The sequence below is a fragment of the Oryx dammah genome, unplaced genomic scaffold, assembly GCF_014754425.2.
Source record: "Oryx dammah isolate SB20612 unplaced genomic scaffold, SCBI_Odam_1.1 HiC_scaffold_5, whole genome shotgun sequence".
In the NCBI taxonomy this organism is placed as follows: Eukaryota; Metazoa; Chordata; class Mammalia; order Artiodactyla; family Bovidae; genus Oryx; species Oryx dammah.
This window is the reverse complement of record NW_024070189.1, coordinates 68829501-68851658: the sequence shown is the minus strand read 5'-3', so window position 1 is coordinate 68851658 and position 22158 is coordinate 68829501. Positions and strand designations below refer to the sequence as shown.

Below are 22158 nucleotides of genomic sequence, written 5' to 3'. Positions count from 1 at the left end.
GAAAGGGAGATAACATTTAGCAACTGAACAAGGGCTGAAACATTGTATAGTTGGGCTAAATCATTACAATGATACCACAAAGGAGATATTGTTATCCCCATTTTTATATGTTTTGAAATTAAGAGTGCAATGGTTTTAGTCTCTCAGTTAGAAGGGGTGGTTTAAGTCATCAAACATGTAGCCAGCAAGACTCCAAAGCCCACAATCTTTGTTTGATTACTTGAGAGAGGTTTTCTATAAGACTTCTCTTCTTTCCAAGAAGAGGGTACTTTGGACCTTCTGGAACATGGGAAAGTGGGAACCCTGCTGGTGGCTCTCAGAGGAGTATGAGGAGATGACATGAAGCCCTCTGTCTATTTCTTGTCTATTGGGCTCAGCATTAAATGGATGATAGAATTGTTTCCTTTTTCTGGAAATCTATAGCTGACACATACATTATATTCCAGTTCAGTTCAGTCGCTGAGTCGTGTCCGCCTCTGCCACCCCATGAATCGCAGTACACCAGGCGTCCCTGTTCATTACCATCTCCCGGATTTCACTCAGATTCACATCCATCGAGTCAGTGATGCCATCCAGCCATCTCATCCTCAGTCGTCCCCTTCTCCTCCTGCCCCCAATCCCTCCCAGCATCAGAGTCTTTTCCAATGAGTCAACTCTTTGCATGAGGTGGTCAAAGTACTGAAGTTTCAGCTTTAGCATCATTCCTTCCAAAGAAATCCCAAGGTTGATCTCCTTCAGAATAGACTGGTTGGATCTCCTTGCAGTCCAAGGGACTCTCAAGGGTCTTCTCCAACACCACAGTTCAAAAGCATCAATTCTTCAGCACTCAGCCTTCTTCACAGTCCAACTCTCACATTCATACATGACCATAGGAAAAACCAGAGCCTTGACTAGACGGACCTTAGTCTGCTTTTGAATATGCTATCTAGGTTGGTCATAACTCTTCTTCCAAGGAGTAAGAGTCTTTTAATTTCATGACTGCAATCACCATCTGCAGTGATTTTGGAGCCCAAAAAAATAAAGTCTGACACTGTTTCCACTGTCTCCCCATCTATTTCCCATGAAGTGATGGGACCAGATGCCATGATCTTCGTTTTCTGAATGTTGAGCTTTAAACCAACTTTTTCACTCTCCTCTTTCACTTTCATCAAGAGGCTTTTTAGCTCCTCTTCACTTTCTGTCATAAGGGTGGTGTCATCTGCATATCTGAGGTTATTGATATTTCTCCCAGCAATCTTGATTCCAGCTTCTGTTTCTTCCAGTCCAGCATTTGTCATGATGTACTCTGCATACAAGTTAAATAAGCAGGGTGACAATATACAGCCTTGATATACTCCTTTTCCTATTTGGAACCAGTCTGTTGTTCCATGTCCAGTTCTAACTGTTGCTTCCTGACCTGCATATCGATTTCTCAAGAGGCAGGTCAGGTGGTCTGGTATTCCCATCTCTTTCAGAATTTTCCACAGTTTACTCTGATCCACACAGTCAAAGGCTTTGGTATAGTCAATAAAGCAGAAATAGATGTTTTTCTGGAACTCCCTTGCTTTTTCCATGATCCAGCAGATGTTGGCGATTTGATTTCTGGTTCCTCTGCCTTTTCTAAAACCAGCTTGAACATCAGGGAGTTCACGGTTCACGTATTGCTGAAGCCTGGCTTGGAGAATTTTGAGCATTACTTTGCTAGCATGTGAGATGAGTGCAATTGTGCAGTAGTTTGAGCATTCTTTTGCATTGCCTTTCTTTGGGATTGGAATGAAAACTGACCTTTTCCAGTCCTGTGGCCACTGCTGAGTTTTCCAAATTTGCTGGCATATTGAGTGCAGCACTTTCACAGCATCATCTTTCAGGATTTGAAATAGCTCAACTGGAATTCCATTACCTCCACTAGCTTTGTTCATAGTGATGCTTTCTAAGGCCCACTTGACTTCACATTCCAAGATGTCTGGCTCGAGATTAGTGATTACATCATCATGATTATCTGGGTCGTGAAGATCTTTTTTGTACAGTTCTTCCATGTATTCTTGCCACCTCTTCTTAATATCTTCTGCTTCTGTTAGGTCCATACCATTTCTGTCCTTTATCAAGCCCATCTTTGCATTAAATGTTCCCTTGGTATCTCTAATTTTCTTGAAGAGATCTCTAGTCTTTCCCATTCTGTTGTTTTCCTCTATTTCTTTGCATTGATTACTGAAGAAGGCTTTCTTATCTCTTCTTGCTATTCTTTGGAACTCTGCATTCAGATGCTTACATCTTTCCTTTTCTCCTTTGCTTTTCACCTCTCTTCCTTTCACAGCTATTTGTAAGGCCTCCCCAGACAGCCATTTTGCTTTTTTGCATTTCTTTTCCATGGGGATTTTCTTGATCCCTGTCTCCTGTACAATGTCACAAACCTCATTCTATAGATCATCAGGCACTCTATCTATCAGATCTAGGCCCTTAAATCTATTTCTCACTTCCACTGTATAATCATAAGGGATTTGATTTAGGTCATACCTGAATGGTCTAGTGGTTTTCCCTACTTTCTTCAATTTGAGTCTGAATTTGGTAATAAGGAGTTCATGATCTGAGCCACAGTCAGCTCCTGGTCTTGTGTTTATTGACATTATATTTAGAAAGTGTGAATCTTCTCTCCATCTATCCAATAATAGGGTTCAGGATGTACTACCCTAAAATATGGCTCCTTGATATATTGACTATGTCAAACTGAAGGAATTCAAGGACAGCAGAAGCAGGATGGTTTTTCTGACTTCCCAAAACTTGCCTTTCTTCCCTAAAAGCAGGAGATGAATCTCTTATGTGAAAGGTGCTCTCCTTGTTCCAAGATGAAGAGAGAAATTTCTATCACCAGAGACAAAGAATTTAAGGTCAAAAAAGCTATGTTAACAAAACTTGTTACACCTTTGTCATTTATTAGCTCTAGCTCAATCCCTCTGCCTTGTCAATGATTTACAAGCTTATTGTGCCTTTGTCTAAAAGATACACAAGCTTCTGACCCTGGCCACTTCTTCTGGTCTTCTTTCTCAAGTGAAGGCTCTCATATGCATGTAAAAATTCAATAAAATTTGTACGTTTTCCTCCAGTTAGTCTGCCTCATGTCAGTTTAATTTTTAGGCCCAGCTGGAGACCTAAAGAAACTAGAGGAAGACTTTTTCTCCTATACATCATCAGTCTACTTCAAGTTTGTATCTATATATGTACACAGGATGCAAACAGGCCCATACTGACTAAAAATAATAAAATTTCTGAATAGTGCATGAAAATTTTAAAATAATAAGATTAGTAGTTTTATTGTTCTTGATCATCTTAAATATTTTATGATCTCTGTATGGCTCAGTCTTTCAAAGATGATAGTTTAAAGGGAAATTCAATAACAAAAAATCTATATTGCCTCTAGTGGAATTAGACCCAGTCCATATTTCCTTAGGCAACATGGATTTAGAACTTACATTTTGGACAGAATTTTATAACCAGATTTCCATAATTGTTTATGAAGAATTTTTACATTCCTACTGAGGGCTAAAGTAATCAAATTAAAAGCTTGGATATTCCCCAGCGAATAAGACTTTAGTATGCCTCTGTATTCAAAAAGGGGAGATAGTAAATTGACTAAAGAAAAGGAAAATGTACCTTAAGAGGAAATTCATTTACCGTCTCATCATTCTGCTCTTACTTTTAAAATTGTGTTCAGGGTCAAGTGCTTAGCCAGGCATCAGAGACTGAAGTACCTGACTTTGAACCAGATGAATTTTTCATGTGTAGATGATCATGTGGTTTTTTCTCTTTATTCTCATTAGTTAATAATTAAGTGTAGAATTTGATGACTCTTGGTGATGCGTTTCTGCTTTCCAAAAAATAAAAAGAACGTTTTAAAGATTTTCAAAACAAACCACTCTTTGTGACCATTGAAAAGTATTTTTGCATTGTTATTTTCATCTAGGTTCTAATAAAGTGGCAGGTGCTTTAAAAGCAGAGAAAGGAACAAAGGAATCACCACTAACAGGAAGACTAAGGAGTGGTATCTTGTTTAGTCACTAAGTGGTGTCTGACTCTTTTATGACTTTGTGGACTGTAGCCCGCCAGTCTCCTCTGTCCTTGAGATTTCCCAGGCAAGAATACTGCAGTGAGTTTGGGGCTTCCTGGTGGCTCAGAGGGTAAAGCCCTTGCCTGCAATGCGGGAGACCTGGGTTTGATCCCTGGGTTGGGAAGTTCCCCTGGAGAAGGAAATGGCAACCCACTCCAGGATCCTTGCCTCGAGAATCCCATGGATGGAAGAGCCTGGTGGGCTACAGTCCATGGGGTCGCAAAGAGTCGGACATGACTGAGCGAACTCACTTAAAAAAAGTCCTTCCTTTTCCAGGGGATCTTCCCAACTTGAGAATCAAATCCATATCTCCTACAGTGACAGGCAGTCTTTACCACTGAGCCACCTATGTAAGACCATTCTTATTATGTTTTCTCCTTCCTCCCTAATTCCCAATCTCATTCCTCTTCCTATAAGTACCAATTTTAATTTATTTCATCTGTAGCCTTAGAGTGTTAGGATCTGAGTCTTTGAAATGTTAATAGATGCAAACAATAACGTAATATCAACTTAGTCTCTTTTCTTCTATACTCATCAATATCTTTGAGATCTATATTTATTAGAGTGAGTGTATCTGCCTTGTAACTTTGTATCTGCACTTGCTTCACACTATCCATTCATTGCCAACCCACCTACCAAAGTCCTGCTGTGGATATCTAAAACATACCTCTTATATCCCTTTGGAAGGAGTGACCTGGAATATACCCCATTTCTTTACCAGGAGGCAACACCTTCTACTCTCTTTTTCTGGAGTTTCTGGATCTTCACATCTGTTCCTATACTTGAAAAATGCATGTTTCCTAATTTTGCCATATATTTTAAATGTAAATTTGTAAACAATTGTTATTTTAATTTTCATTTCTCTGGTTGTTTATTGGTGATTTTGCGTATCTATTCAGGTGCTTCTTGGGCTCTGAAGCTTCTTTTAAATGTTTACTATCCAAAGCCTCTGCTCCCAGAGCAGCAAGCTGAGTTCCCTGTGCTACATAGATGCTTCCCACTAGCTAGCTTTTTTACACATGGTACTCTGTGATGACCTAGAGGGCTGGGAATTGAGGAGTTGGGTGGGATCGAGGCTCAACAGGGAAAGGATATGTGTATACTTATGGCTTATTCATGTTGTTGTACAGCAGAAATCAACATATTATTGTAAAGCTATTGTCCTCCAATCAGAAATAAAGCAAAACAAAATACCTAAACAAACAAACTTTTTTGCTCATCTCCCCACGCCCCCCTTTGGTTTCTTGAATTCTTGTGGATTAACAAACACCTTTTGAATATTAGAGACTCACCTCTTGAGTGTTAGCCAGGTTAAAGAAAAAAGTAATGACACTTGTTAAAGATGGCAAGGAAGACTTGATTTTATAGCTGGGGAGAGAGATGGGGCTGAAAGAATTTACAGTCAAGGAACAGGGTAGGGGTCAGTGGATGAAAATTTACTAAGAGGAAATAGGGTTAAAAGTGGTTCTGGCTCAACCGACCTAACAGAACTCTTGTTGAAGACAGGCCATGATGATCAGAAATCTCTTGGTGGATGGTGGAGGGTGAGGAGCTTGGTGGGGTTCTGGTTAGAGCACCTTGGCAGGATTTTTAATAAAATTGGATTTTATAGGGAAGTGCATAGATAGGACTAGGAAGAGATTCATGAGACTGATTCAAGTTTGTTAGCCATAACAAATATCTAATCTTACCAGGCATCTATCTACTTGCTTCATTGTTATTTATTAATGCCTGAAGTCCTAAATGTTGATGTAATAAAATTTGTCAAGATTTTGCCTCATGGTTTGTGGTTTGGTTCTTTTAAGATAATTTTCCTTTAATTGATTTCTGTATTAAGGCAAAATTTGCATATGGCAAAATGAGCAAATTTTAAGTGTAACACTTGTTGAGTTTTACAAATGTGTATACCTATGGAATGTGGTATATATCTATAGAACATGTGCATACCTATAGAACACCCCAATCATGACATATAACTTTTCATTATCCCAGAAATTTTCCTCTTCTCAATCACCTCAAAGTACTCTTCTATTCCCATTTTTGTTTTTTTTACAAATGATCTCATAAAATATGTACTTTTTTGTGTTTTCTTTTCAGTCAACAGTAATGAAGAGATTCATCCATACTGTTGCATGTGCCAAAGTTCATTCTTTTTTGTTACTGAAAATTCCAGAGTCTGTTTAGGTGCAAATATACAAGAGTATGATTATGCATTCTTCTATTCATAGTATTTGAGTTACTTTCTATTTTGGGCTATAATGAATAAAGCTACTATAAATATTCATATTTAAATGCTTTTGTGGATATATGTTTTCTTTTCTCTTGGGTAATTCCTTAGGAAGAAGTTTTCTCCCATTTTTATGTAGCAAAGCTATTACTCTGAATTTTCTTGTACTGATTTTCTTCATTAGATCTTTGATCTCTATTAGTAAATGGATTAAGTTAGGGATTTTGCTTTTTTTCTCTCAAAAAAAAAAAAAAAAAAGACCCAGATTTTGAAACTTCAATTACTAGAAGATCTATTCTTTTCCTGTTGAACTATAATTACCTCTATATTATATATGAAGTGTCTACATATGATTGGTTTATGTCTTGTATTCCTTTACTAGCAGCATATAGATTTTATTATTATGACTATTGTCCAACCATCTCATTTTCTGTCATCCTCTTCTCCTCCTGCCCTCAATCTTTTCCAGCATCAGGGTCTTTTCAAATGAGTCAGCTCTTCACATCAGGTGGCTAAAGTCTTGGAGTTTCAGCTTCAACATCAGTCCTTCCAATGAACACCCAGGACTGATCTCCTTTAGGATGGACTGGTTGGATCTCCTTGCAGTCCAAGGGACTCTCATGAGTCTTCTCCAACACCACAGTTCAAAAGCATCAGTTCTTTGGCATTCAGTTTTCTTTACAGTCCAACTCTCACATCCATACATGACCACTGGAAAAACCATAGCCTTGACTAGATGGACCTTTGTTGACAAAGAGATGTCTCTGCTTTTTAATATGCTGTCATAACTTTCCTTTCAAGGAGTAAACGTCTTTTAATTTCATGGCTGCAATCACCATCTTCAGTGATTTTAGAGCCCAGAAAAATAAAGTCAGCCACTGTTTCCACTGTTTCCCCATCTATTTGCCATGAAGTGATGGGACTGGATGCCATGATCTTAGTTTTCTGTATATTGAGCTTTAAGCCAACTTTTTCACTCTCCTCTTTCCCATGTAGGTTTTTACATAATATTGAGCAGAGTTCCCTTTGCTATACAGTAGGTCCTGTTGGTTATCCATTTAAAATACAGCAATGTGTACATGTCAGCCCCAAACTCTTAATGTATCCCTCCCCTAGACCCTTTCCCTTTGCTAACCATAAGTTTGCTCTGTAGGTCTGGGAATCTGTTTTTGTTTTGTAAGTTCATTTGTATCATTTTATTTAGATTCTATATATAAGCAATATCATACAGTATTTGTCTTCACTCAGGATAACAATCTGTAAGTCCATCTATGTTGTGGCAAATGACATTATTTTTAATGGCTGAGTAATATTTTACTGAATATATGTACTGCATCTTCTTTATCCATTCATTTGTCAAGGAACATTTAGGTTGCTTCCATGTCTTGGTTATTTGTATTGATAACCTACCCTTTCTGGAGTAACACCTAGTTGATTGTCATGTGCTTTTTCTGATTTTTTTAACTTTATTATTTTTATTAAAGTATATTTGACTTCTAATATTTTATTAATTTCAAGTGTACAACATACTGATTCAGTATTTTACAGGTTATACTCTATCCAAACTTGTTATAGGAAAATGGCTATAATTCCAGTGCTATACAGTATTTTCTGGTTGGTTATCTATTTATAATAGTAGTTTGTCTCTCTTAACCTCATATCTCTAATATGCCCTTCCTTCTTTTCTCTCCCTCTTGGCAAACACTAGTTTGTTTTCTATATGTGTGAATATCTTTTGCATATATTCATTTGCATTATATTTTAGATTCCATATATAATTGATATCAAACATTATGTCTTTGTCTCACCTACTTTGTTGTTGTTGTTCAGTTGCTCAGTCATGTCTGACTCTTTGCAACCCCATGGACCCCCTGCAGCATAGCAGGCTTCCCTGTCCTTCATCATCTCCTGGAGTGTGCTCAAACTCATGTTCATTGGTTCAATTGCTTCAGTGGTTGATGGTGCCATCCAACCATTTAATCCTCTGTCATCCCCTTCTCCTGACTTCAATCTTTCTCAGCATTAGGGTCTTTTCCAATGAGTCGGCTCTTCCATCAGGTGGCCAAAGTATTGGAGCTTCAGTTTCAGCACCAGCATCAGTCCTTCCAATGAATAGTCAGGGTTGTTTTCCTTTAGGGTTGATTGGTTTGATCTCCATGCTGTCCAAGGGGCTCTCAAGAATCTTCTCCAGCACAATTCAAAGGCATCAATTTTTCGGTGATCAGTCTTTTTTATTGTCTAGCTTTCACATCTGTACATGACTACTGGAAAAACTATAGCTTTGATTACACAGACTTTTGTAGGCAAAGTAATGTCTCTGTTTTTTAATATGCTGTCTAGGTTTGTCATTGCTTTTCTTCCAAGGAGCAAGCATCTTTTAATTTCATGGCTGCAGTCACCATCCACAGTTGAGCCCAAGAAAATAAAGTCTGTCACTGTTTCCATTGTTTCTGTAGATCCATCCATGTAGCAGCAAATTTGGTCTTTTTAAAAGACTGAATAGTATTAATATTGTGTATTACACACACAAATCTCACGTCTTTTACATCCATTTATTTGTTGATGAACACTTAGGTTGTTTCCATATCTTGGCTATTGTAAATAGTGATATTATATGTACACAGCATACAGCATCTTGTGTCTTTTGCATACATGTTCTTGTGTCTTTTGCATACATGTTCTTGCATCTTTTGCACACATGTTCTTGTTTTCTCTAGATGTAATACCAAGGAGTGGAATTTCTGGATCATATGTAGTTCTATTTTTAGTTTTTTGAGAAATCTCCATACTGCTTTTCATAGTGATTGTACCAATTTGCATTTCTACCAACAGTGTACAAGGGCCCACTTTTCTCCACATCCTTTCCAACTTTTGTTATTTGCAGTTTTTTTCTTAATGGTCATTTGACAGGTGTAAGATGATACCTCAATGCTGTTTTGATTTATATTTATCTAATAATTTATGATGTTGAGCATCTTTTCATTTGTCTGTTAGCCATCTGTATGTCTTTGAAGAAATGTCTGTTTAGGCCCATTTTTTGGTTGGGTTGTTTGTTTTTATGATACTGAGTTGTATGAAGTATCTATATATTCTGGATATTAGCCTTTAATTGAGCTCAGCTTTTGCAAATATTTTATCCCATTCTTTAGGTTGTATTTCCATTTTATAAATGATTTCCTTTGTTGTACAAAATGTTTAAGTTTAATCAGATCAAATTTGTTTATTTTTGCTTTTATTTATTTTGGCAAAAAATGTTGCTATGTCAAAGAGTGTTTGCCTATATATATATTTAGAAATTTATGGTTATGAAATCTTACAATTAGGTCTTTAAATCATTTTGAGTTTATTTTTTAGTACAATGTGAGACATTTTTCTAATATCATTGTTTTACATGTAACTATCCTTTTTTTTTTTTTTAACTAGGAAAATTTGTGGAAGAGACTGTTTTATCTATTGGTATATTCTTGCCAATGATTAGCTGGCTATAAATACATGAATTTATTTCTAGATTTTCTTTTCTGTTTGACCTGTGTGTCTATTTTTTTGTGCCAGGACCAACCTGTTTTGATTACTGTATGTAAGTAGTATACTCTGAATTCTGGTAGAGTGATACTTCCTGCTTCGTTTTTTTTTTTCTCAAGAGAGCTTTAGAAATTCTGGGTCTTTTGTGGTTCCATATAAATTTGAGGATTCTTTGTTTTAGTTATGTGAAAAAAGTCATGGGTATTTTGATAGAGATTGTGTTAAGTCTGTAGATTGCTTTGATTAGAATGCTCATTTTAACAATATTACTTATTCTAATACAAAATCACAGTATAGATTTCAATTTCTTTGTATCATCTTCAATTTCTTTCATCAATGTTGTATAATTTTCTTAGTATACATCTTTCACCATCTTGGTTAAATTTATTCCCAGATATTTTAATTCTTTTTGATTCAATTTTAAACAAGATAGTTTTTTTAAAACTTTCTCTTTTTGAGAATAGGTATTAGTGTACAGAAACACAAAAGATTTCTGAATATTAATCTTATATCCTGCAATTATGAGGAATTTATTTATTTTAATAGACTTTTTGGAGACATTAGGGTTTTCTATAAAAAGTATTGTAAATAGGAACAGTTTTACTTCTTCTCATCTAATATAGATGTATTTTATTTCTTTTTCTTACCTAATTGCTTTGGCTAGAATTTCCAATACTATGTTAAATAGAAGTGGCAAGAATGAGCATTCTTGCCTTGTTCCTGAATTTAGAGAAACGGCTTTCATCTTTTCACCATTGAGTATGATGTTAGCTGTGGATTTCTCATAAATGTCCTTTATTATGCTCACTTATATTCCATCAGGGATCTTAGTTTTCTGAATGCTGAGTTTTAAGCCAACTTTTTCATTCTCTTCTTTCACTTTCATCAAGAAGCTCTTTAGTTCTTCTTCACTTTCTGCCATAAGGGTGATGTCATCTGCATATCCGAGGTGATTGATATTTCTCCTGGCAAGCTTGATTCCAGCTTGTGTTTCATCTAGCCTGGCATTTCTCATGATGTACTCTGCATATAAGTTAAATAAGCAGGGTGACAAAATACAGCCTTGACGTACTCCTTTTCCTATTTGGAACCAGTTTCTTGTTCTATGTCCAATTCTAACTGTTGCTTCCTGACCTGCATACAGGTTTCTCAGGAGGCATATCAGGTGGTCTGGTATTCTTATCTCTTTCAGAATTTCCCACAGTTTGTTGTGATTCACATAGTCAAAGGCTTTGGCATAGTCAATAAAGCAGAAATATATGATTTTCTGGAATTCTGACAGTCTACGGTTCTTGAGGTTGCAAAGAGTTGGACACATCTGAACATGTACATACACTCATCAAAAATACTGTCTAGCACCTAGGGTATTCTACTCAATTAGAATAGAAGGTGAGATAAAATTATCTCAGACAAGCAAATCTAAAAGTTTTCATCAGTAACAAACCTATGCTAAATGAAATTTTGAAGAGTCTTCTTGAGGTGGAAAGAACCACCTATGGAAAATAAAAAATCTCAAATTGGATGGAGAAATATTGCACAAATTATTGAGTTTTGGTGTTTATTTAGATTTCTTTTGTGGAGCTATGATGTATTAAGAAGTTAAAGTCATACATTTGGAACATTTTTAAAAAGAAAGAAAAAAGCACAGAAGATATGGAAAAATCAGCCCTTACCTCAGTACTTTGGCCAGCATACATTTTAAGCTTAATATGTGGTTTTTAAATGATATAATATTGACAATTTATTAATTTGTTCAAGAAATCTTTGTATATCATCAATGCCTGATGGTATCTGAATTCTGTTTGATTAAAACAAAATCTTTTACTTTATGTATGACAATTCATAAATGCCTATTTATGTACAGCAATTCTAGTGACATGGAATTCCAATTAAGTGCCTTCTAAATTAGGAACTTTATGACCCTGTTTTTTAAATTTTGAAATACAAACAGCCCTTAGAAGGGTAAATTAGTGAATCATTGAAAACCTCAAGGAGAATCTTCATTGATCAGATTGGAAAAATAAAATCATGAGAAACTGGATTCTAGGGAAACAGAAAAAGAACAGAAGAACAGAAGATAGGGGACACCAAAATTAAAATTTTCCTGATTCACAATCTATACTATTAAGTAATTATAACTTCCAAATTTGACAGTTTTTGAATACTATCCGAAATATCTACATCAGAATCAAAAGAAAAGGTTCCCTTCTTCTGCAAATCTGATTTACTTTGTATTTAACAAGTTCTACTCTTTGCTTAGTAGTCCTGTATGTCAATATCTAACAATGTTTCTTGAATTTTAACACTAATACTGAAGAAATGACTTCTCTCAATAATGTCAGTAAGCAAGTATGAGGCTCATAGTCTGAGATATTTTACATGAACCCTTATATAGAAACAAGAGAATACACTATTTTTGAGGATTTGATACTAGTGGGAAAAGACTATTCCAAGAAATGCTATGTTTGTACAATGCACATAGTGAAAAATTTTATTAACTGAATCACGGGCTTTGGTCTATGATGAATTATTCTGTAACCATTATATAATCATGCAAGTCACTGATTTCTCTGGTTGTACCTTCATCATTCAGTGTTTGCTTGATTCTCATAATAATGATTTTAATTAATGAGAATAAACATAAGAGTAATATGCACAACATACACTTCTCTGAATGTAGGTGAGGATTACGTTGTTCTACATGTACGTGAATGGCAAAACAGAGGGCTTTAGAAAATCTTACTCTGGCTCAGAGGGCCAGGATCCGTAGTCTTAGTATTCCACAGATACATATAGCATGCTTATGCTACCTGGACTCACTGGAGAGGCTGCATCTTTCCATTGTAAGGGGCTTTCAACCTTCTTGGCACCGCCTATCTTTTCTGGAGAACTCAGGAAATTTGCATGCCAGATCATGATCAATCCAAGCCCTGGAACTTTCCTGATTATAAAACATTAAACTGAGAGAATCAAGGATCCAGATCATAGAATTTTGTTCCATCATTAGTCTGGCTTCAGGTCAATTTCCAAATTGCATTCTGTATCTATGACTGTCAATTTCAAAGGAAACGAAGTTTAACAAAAAGGAAAAGCAGGCTTTTTAATAGTAAGAGAAGTGTATTCACTCTCTAGTCCACTATCACTGTGATAAAAACCAAATATCATGAAAAAGAAAATTACAGACCTATATCACTGAGGAACAGAGATGCAAATGCTCAATAAAATACTGGTAAACAGAATCCAACAACACATTAAAAACATTATATACCACGATCAAGTGGGATTTATCCCAGGGATGCAACGGTTTTTTAATATATACAAATCAATGACTGTAATACACCATGTTAATACATTAAAAAATAAAAACTATATGGACATCTCATAGGTGCAATAAAAGCTTTTGACAAAGTTTGACACCCATCTGTGATTAAAAAAAAAAAAAAAACAGTACCCAGAAAATGGGCATAGAGGAAACCTATCTCAACATAACAAAGGCTATATATGGCAAATCCACAGCAAACATCATTCTCACTGGTGAAAAACCTGAAAGCATTTCTTCCAAGATCAGGAACAAGATAAAGATGTCCATTCTCACCACTGTTATTCAACATAATTTTGGAAGAGCTAGCCATGGCAATATGAAAAGAAAAACAAATAAAAGGAATCCATGTTGGAAAAGAAGTAAAACTGTTACTGTTTACAGATGACATGATACCCTACATAAAAAAAATCCTCAAGATGCCACCAGAAAACTACTAGAGCTAATTGATGAATTTGGTAGCTACAAGATACAAAATTAATGCACATACATCTCTCGAATTCTTATACATTAACAATGAAAGATCAGAAAGAGAAATTAAGGAAGCAATGTCATTTATCATTACAACAAAAAGTTAAATACCTAGGAATAAACTCACCTAAGGAGGTGAAAGCTGGAGTAAGAAATGGCAAGCCACTTCAGTATTCTTGACTGGAAAATTTCATGGACAGAGGAGCCTGGTGGGCTACAGTCCATGGGGTTGCAAAGAGTTGAATAGAACTAATTAAGCACAAGGAAGCAAAAGACCTGCATTTATAAACCAATAAGACAACACTGATGATGAAGGAAATAAAAGATGACCCTAACAAATGGAAAAATATACCACGTTCTTGGGTTGGAAGAATCAATATTATGAAACATGACTATGCTACATAAAGCAACCTACAGATTCAATGTAATCCTTATTAAATTACCAACAATATTTTTTAGAGAATTAGGATGAAAAATGTTGCAGTGTATATAGAAAGGTGAAAGACCCCAAATGTCCAAAGTAATCTTGAGAAAGAAAAATGGAGCTAGAGGAATAAAGCTCCCTGACTTCAGCTGTTGTTCAGTTGCTCAGTCATGTCCCACTCTTTGCAACCCCATAGACTGCAGCACGCCAGACTTCCCTGTCCTTCCCTGTCTCCTGGGGTTTGCTTAAGCCACTACACTACAAAGCTGCAGTAATTAAAACAGTAAAGTACTTGCACAAAACAGAAATATAGATCAATGGAACAGGATAGAAAGCCCAAAGGGAAACCCACGCACCTATGGGCACCAAATCTACGACAAAGGAAGCAAGAATATACAGTAGACAAAAGACAGACTCTTCAACAAGTGGTGCCTGGAAACCTTGACAGCTACATGTAAATGAATCAAATTATAACCTTATACCACACACAAAAATAAACTCAAAATAGATTAAAAATTGAAATATAAGACCAGACACTATGCAATTCTTAGAAGAAAACATAGGAAGAACACTCTGACATAAATCACAGCAAGATCATTTTTGACCATCTCCTAGAGTAATGAAAATAAAAACAAAAATAAACAAGTGAGACCTAATTAAACTTAAAAGCTTTTGCATAGCAAAGAAAACCATAAATGAGGTAAAAAGACAACCCTGGGAACAGGAGAAAAGAAAATGTTTGAAAAAGAAGCAACTGGCAAGGGATTCATCTCCAAAATATACAAACAGCTCAATTACAACAACAACAACAACAAACCCCAATAGGTGGAAGACCTAAATAGACATTTCTCCAAGAAAGGCATACAGATGATCAAGAGGCATTTGAAAAATTGCTCAATATCACTAATTCTTAGAGAAATGTATTTTAAAACTACAATGAGGTATCACCTCACACCAATCAGAATGACCATTTCAAAACATCTACACACAACAAATGCTTCAGAGAGTGTGGAGAAAAGGGAACCTTCTTGCCCTATTGGTGGGAAGGTAAATGGATATAGCCACTATGGAGAACAGTACAGAGTTTCCTTAAAAAACTAAAAATAGAACTATTATATAACCCAGCAATCCCACTCCTGGGCATATACTCTGAAAATCCATAGTTCCAAAAGCACATGCCCCTCAGTGTTCTTATAGTACTATTTACTATAGCCAGGATATGGAAGCAACCTAAACCCAGATGAGTGGATAAAGAAGATGTCATACATATATACAATGAAACATTTTCCAGTCATAAAAAGGAACAAAGTTGGGTCATTTATACAGATGTGAATGGACATAGGGCCTATCATACAGAGAGAATTAGTCAGAGAAAAACACATGCCGTGCATTAACATGTATGTGTGGAATCTAAAAAGATGGTATAGATGAACCTTTTTGTAGGGCAGGAATACAGATGCATATGTAGAGAATGGACCTGTGGACATGTACGGGGCGAAGTGGGATGAGATGGACATATAAATCCACCATGTGTAAGAGAGATAGTGAGAACCTGCTGTATAGTAGAGGGTGCTCAGCTCAGTGCTCTATGATGACCTAGATGGGTGGGATACAGGCTGGGGAAGGTCCAAGAAGGGGGAGATATGTATATATATGGATGATTCAGTTCACTGTGCAGCAAAAATTAACACAAATTGTGAGGCAACTATACCCCATTTTTTGAAAAATATTAAGGAAAGCTGAAAAAGAAGACAAAAAGATTTGGAAAGAGGTAACAATCTCTTTTTTTCTTGTGTGTTTTCTAGTTGCTTGAAAGACAATCAAAAGGAGCTTGGGAAGGTAAGCCCAGACGTGAAAAGAAAACGGTAAGAACACAGCATTTCAGAGTATTTTCCCCAGATATTTACTTGCAAGATCTCTGTACCATGAGAGCTAATGTCCTGTCTTAGACCTCTTACAGCCACAATGATAAAATTCTTTGGCGATTGCCTCTAAGACTTGGCAGAATGTTAGATGGAGACTCTAAACATGAAAACTGGGTCATTAGTACACATATTTTGTTTCTTAATAGTTATATAATGCGAGTGCATGAATGAACAGCTGATATAAAGGATATTTGCTTCTGGCTGGTTATTTGGAATGACCACACTTCCAACCTATTCCACATACTTAGAATAATTTGGGGAAATATAAATCTAATCATGCCTTTCCCTTAAAACCCATCAATGTTTTTCTATTACACCCAGAATAAAGTCCAAACTTTTCACCACGGACTAAAATTCAGTATAGATTGACTCCTGTGTATGTCTCCAATATCATTCTTCACCCTCCATGCTCACCCGTTTTCTTCCAGGAAGTCATATCCTTCATGCCACTCATCTTCTTCACCTCAGGGCCCTGGTACATGCTGCTTTGCCAGTGCACGTGGGTTTCATTTTCCTTGTTTGTGACAGAAAATATCTCTTCTGGAGATGCTGGCTCTTGATTCTATGAGCTCCTTGACTAGACTATGTAAGAATGCTGTTTCCATACCATGTTGATTTTCTACACTGCCCCTCTCTTTATATTTTGCTATTGTTCAGTTGCTCAGTTGTGTCTGACTCCTTGTGACCCCATGGACTGTAGCACACCAGGCTTCTCTGTCCTTCACTATCCCTGGAGTTTGCTCAAACTCACATCCATTGAGTCGATGATGCTATCCAACCTCTGTTGCCCCCATCTCCTCCTGCCCTCCATCTTTTCCAGCATCAGGGTCTTTTCCAATGAGTCGGCTCTTTGCATCAGGTGACCAAAGTATTGGAGCTTCAGCTTCAGTGTCAGTCCTTCCAATGAAAATGCAAGATTTACTTCCTTTGGGATTGACTGGTTTGAGCTCCTTGCAGTCCAAGAGACTCTCAAGAGTTTTCTCCAGCACCACAATTTGAAAGTATCAATTCATATTTTTCTATGCCTTTCAATTTGTAACTTTATATTGTTAGTTTGACTTTTTACATTCCATTTTCCTCTATAGACCAAGTGCTTGTGAAGGCTCTAACCACTGCTTGAACTTGTTAGTGCCTATCAGTTGCCCAACCCTGACAGGACACTCATGGAAAAAAAAAAAAAGGCAGTGAAAAAGCAATCTATATCTGGACACTCATATCTTGCCACTGCTTAGATTAACAGAAATGCCATGACTTGTTTATCAGTCATGAGCTTTTCATATCTTTGTACTCAACCCCTTTCCTAATCATTTTATCTAAAGGTCTGTGTTTCTGTCTCTGAGATGACCCTTTCTAGTCTTACAAAATGTGAAGTTATGGGGGATGGAGAGGAAGACCTTGATGTTTGTTGGTGACAGGAAATAAGTTTTGAGGAATCAGTCATTTCCTAAGTTTCAGCTATGCTTTCTCTGCACAAAGGAAAATGTAGAAATAGTGGAGTGGCTATGCCTTCACTGTGACTCTTTGCAAATCCCCTTTACATTTTGTAGCTGGAGAAGAGGCAGAAAATATCTTGTGATGTTTCTGAACTAATGTGCTGATTTCATTCTATATCTGTAATGTTTTCCCATGGATGTTCCAGAATTCATTATTCTTGAAGTTCAGAAGCTATTACACATCAATGTTCCCATGATTTGTGTTTTTTTCACCCATAAAATAAAATTTCAGATTCAAGTCTTTATTTCAGGAGTTATTTTTTAAAGATGTATTTGTATTTTTGTTTTAATTGTTTGGTTCTCATGTCCTGAAACAACAATTATGTGATATTAAGATTTCTTTTTTTTTCATAATTATAATTTTTTTCTAACCACTCTACCTCTTTATTTTCTACCATTTACTTTTTAGTCTTAAGTATGTTTTTTATGGTACTGTTTGTTTTTTTACTTTTCCATGCTTTTAATACAATTTTACTTTCTCTAAAAGCTTTGCCATTTCTTTCAATTCCCCCCATCCCCATTTATGCTAGCCCACTTTCCTGCTCCATGTATTATTATGAACAAAACATAATTTTGTTCTTTACTTGTCTTTATTACATTGTTTCTATTATATATATATATATATATTTATATATATATATATTTATAATCCAGTCCACGCTTGCGACTTTGTGCGTAGGACTTTGCTGTGCAAGCAGGTGATTTGTGAGATAAAGTAGTGTGTATATTTGTCCATTGGTTTAGTGAGAGTGCTTCCCTGGAGGCTCAGACGGTAAAGGATCTGCCTAGAATGCAAGAGACATGGGTTTGATCCCTGGGTTGGGAATATCCCATGGAGAAGAGAATAGCTGCCCACTCTAGTATTCTTGCCCAGAGAATTCCATGGACAGAGGAGCCTGGTGGGCTATAGTCCAGGGGGTCACAAAGAGTCAAACATGATTGAGCATCTAACACTTTCACTTTGGGGGAGAGGAGAGATAATCTGACTCAGGCTTTGATTTTAGTATGTTGTCTCAGATGGCCTCCTCACCAAATATTTTCTTCCCTCTGCTCTGAGCCCATCTCTGTTTTTGTATGCATTACCCTCTTTGAGTTGGGAATATCATTATAGGTTGCATCCTTTGTCACTTCCATTTTGTCCCTCAAGTTTAAGAGTCTGGGAAAAGGAAAGTTGTGTTGACAACTTCACCCCCTCTTTGTCTCTTCTTTGTTATGTGGTGTGGAATTGTGTGGTTGTAGAGATAATCTCTATTTCTTTCATCACTAGCCCATACTTTTTAATGTCTGTCACTGCAAGATTGTAGTTATAATTTCTAGAACATATGATTTATCTTTAAAGATGTCCTCACTCATCCAGAACAGCAGAGAAATAAATTGAATTTCAATATTATCCTTTGGGTCATTCCCAGTTTCACTATATTGCACATATGCCTTTCATATATATGCTAATATACAATATATATGGTCTAAATAATGTAGAAATTCCTAAGTACAATAAATTCATAAAATACTTTGTTGGCATTTGTGGAATTTGTTCTCTACTTTTCATTCTTAGATTTGTGTGGTTTTCCTTTTTTCACCTTTATTGAAGTATAATTAAAAAATAAACATTTAAGACAAAGTTTTAAGATAATTAAAGAGTACTTGATGATTCATGTATACATTTTGAAAGGATTGCCCCATTGATGTAGTTAAAACATCCATCATCTCACATATTTACCTTTTTAAAATGTGAGAACCTATTTCAATTATACAATACAGCATTAACTACATTTCATGGTTTTTCTGAAAGGGGAGTAAACAAGTATTTAAATTTATTCAACCTTTGAAATATAGATTTAGCAATGAGCTTAGGTTAAGGGCAATTAAATATTTCTTTCAAGTGCAACTTTGGCTTCAGAGAACTGGAGTGTCTCATATTATTATCTTTTTCCTTTGTAGGCAGGAAGTGACTACATTTGAGACAGAAAATCAAGGTCAAGATAAGAAAAGTAAGTCATTGCTTCATAATATTTTTCATACTAGGGATGTTGTAAACATACAAATTAGGTGATGTTCTGGTACTATGTTCCAGTTGGAGGAAATTCTGCTTGGAGTCCTTATAGGGATGTGCTGGTCCTTTACTTATTTTTATCTCACAAAACTGATCTCATTATTTTTTGTATTACAGTAGTATTTGAACATGATTTATTTTTGGCAGCATTTAATAGATTTCTAGGGTAAGGAATTAACCAAACTCTGCAAATTTTAATTTATATATTGAAGTTTTAAAATAGGGTCATATTATCTGGTGTTAGTGTTTTTGTTTTTTTTTTTTTAAAGCATTTACTCCATTTGATATAGTATCTAGGTGTTGTCACTTAGTTGCTTGGTTGTGTTGACTCTTTGTGACCCCAAGGACTGTAGCCCACCAGGCTCCTCTGTCCATGGGATTTCCCAGGCAAGAATATTGCAATGGGTTGCCATTTCCTTCTCCGGGGGATCCGTCCAATCCAGGGATTGGCACTGCATCTCCTGCATTGGCAGGCACATTCTTTACCACTGTAGTAATCATGCAATTACTCAAAATGAACAATTATGAAGAAAACTCACATTTTCTAATCACTATTGCTTCAGCTGTCCTCTCCTCTTCACAGTCAAACTTCTTGAAAGAATTGTATGACCTCATTATTTGGAACTTTGCATTTCCCAGTCTAAACTCAGAGTAGTTTACTTCTGAGTTTAGAAGTAAACTATTCCACTAAGTGTATTCAATGGACTATGAAACAATACATTTTACCAGACTGTATCACAGCCATAATTAGAATAACATGCTTAAAGAGCATCATAGTGCACTGCATATATAATTGTTATATGAGAATTATTTTTATTTTATATATGTATATGTATATGGTTGTACTGAACCAGGATATAAAATATACTTTTAAGTATGGATCACATTAAAAAAAGTTGAATGTCTCTGTTCAGATGTAACTACAGACTCTAAAGGAAAATATTCCATCTTAATCCCCATCACTGTATCTCTAGCACTTGAAAATGCTGCTCGGCATCTCCCTCCTGAAATTCTTCCTTCCTTCATTTATTTGACACCACACTCTATTCTTTGGATCCTCAATTGTTGACCATTGCTCTACTGTCTGATGCTACCCTGTTTCAGTACATCTGGAATGCTGGTGCTTGACCCAGATTTGGAAACTTTCTACTCCTTTGAGGAGCTTCTGTATGATGGATTTTATTTTTTCTAATCTTTGGTAGAATTTTCTAGGGAAAAGTATCTGGAGAAAATGTTTATTGTAAGAACTTTTTTCACTTCTAGATGCAAACGTTTTTGTAATTATAGATCATTCACTTTTTCTTTTTCATCTTGTCAGTTTTGCAAGTTAAATTTCTCATCAAACTTTTCCTTTTTAATTAAAATTCTGAGGTCCTAAACTTAAAATTTTAAGTATTTAATGTTTGCGGGATCTATAGTGATGCCCTCTTGCTATTCCTTTGAGCCCAACTCCAGCTGTATATGGCTTACTCAAATCCTAAGAGATTCACCAAATATTGCCCTACTTTTATTTACAGGAAGAGTAGATGCAAATTGATTGAGGTGGCTGCTGCTAAGTCACTTCAGTTGTGTCCGACTCTGTGCAACCCCATAGAAGGCAGCCCACCAGGCTCCCTCTTTCCTGGGATTCTCCAGGCAAGAACACTAGAGTGGGTTGCCATTTCCTTCTCCAATGCACGAAAGAGAAAAGTGAAAGTGAAGTCACTCAGTCGTGTCCGACTCGTAGCAACCCCAAGGACTGAAGCCTACCAGGCTCCTCCGTCTATGGGATTTTCCAGGTGAAAGAGTACTGGAGTGGGGTGCCACTGCCTTCTGTGGATTGAGGTGGGGCTATCCTGAAATAATTCAGGCTACTACCCCTCCCACCCCCCAAAACTTCACCTAGGTGAAGGTTCCTTCATTTTTCTTTGGCAAACTATATATCTAAAGTATTCTAGGGTACCTGTCCCTTTATGTTCACTAGGATCTATAGGCCTTATGTTCTCTATATAGTAGATTATTTTTATGTCCTGCAGTTATATGAAATGATCAATGTTCCTGCAAAGCAGATATTGACAGAGAGACAGAAATTGATAAAGCCCTGAAATACACTAATGAAGTAGCACTGGTGTCTCTTCATGAAAGCAAATGTATCTAAGTATCTGCCAATGCACTGCTTTAGTGAATTAACAGACCTCATCTGCAACAGTAAATGCAACTTAAGTTATCTAATTAATTTTGTGAAAATGTCCAAGACCTAGCCACATTTACTGAAGCCAAAAGGGGAAATTAAGTGAAAAAGTTATCAAAATTACCACCTCTGCATCTTTTTGATATTAAAGTCAATAATTATTTTATTGCTTTTAGTTAGTTTACATTCCATTTGGACCAGAGCCAGTTGAGGAGAACCTATATGATGCTGCTGCAAATTGGTCAACATATCTGTTTTCACCCTTGTTTTAAAGTCATGGTGATATTCATTGGATATATTTATGGATCCCTTCAACACACTAGGACATAGACACAGGAAAAAATTCCTTCCTCTTATTAGTGGGCTAAGGTAAAATAAGATTCTTTTAGGGAAGTTTCCTTGGTCCTTTAATCAGCTCTTGAATCACAAATTTAAAGTATCATATTCTCTGTTTATGTGCTCCAAAAAAAAAA

At 36.2% G+C, this 22158-nt stretch overlaps 1 protein-coding gene across 1 annotated transcript in view; it reads left to right on the top strand.

The window, feature by feature from the left end:
• The window catches only part of GCSAML (germinal center associated signaling and motility like), a 48173-nt gene that overhangs the window by 8417 nt on the left and 17598 nt on the right, over nt 1-22158 (top strand). The window contains exons 2-3 of the mRNA XM_040240357.1: nt 15850-15909; nt 19404-19453. Of these exons, the coding sequence (XP_040096291.1) occupies nt 15850-15909; nt 19404-19453 (110 nt within the window). The remainder of the gene's footprint in view (nt 1-15849; nt 15910-19403; nt 19454-22158) is intronic.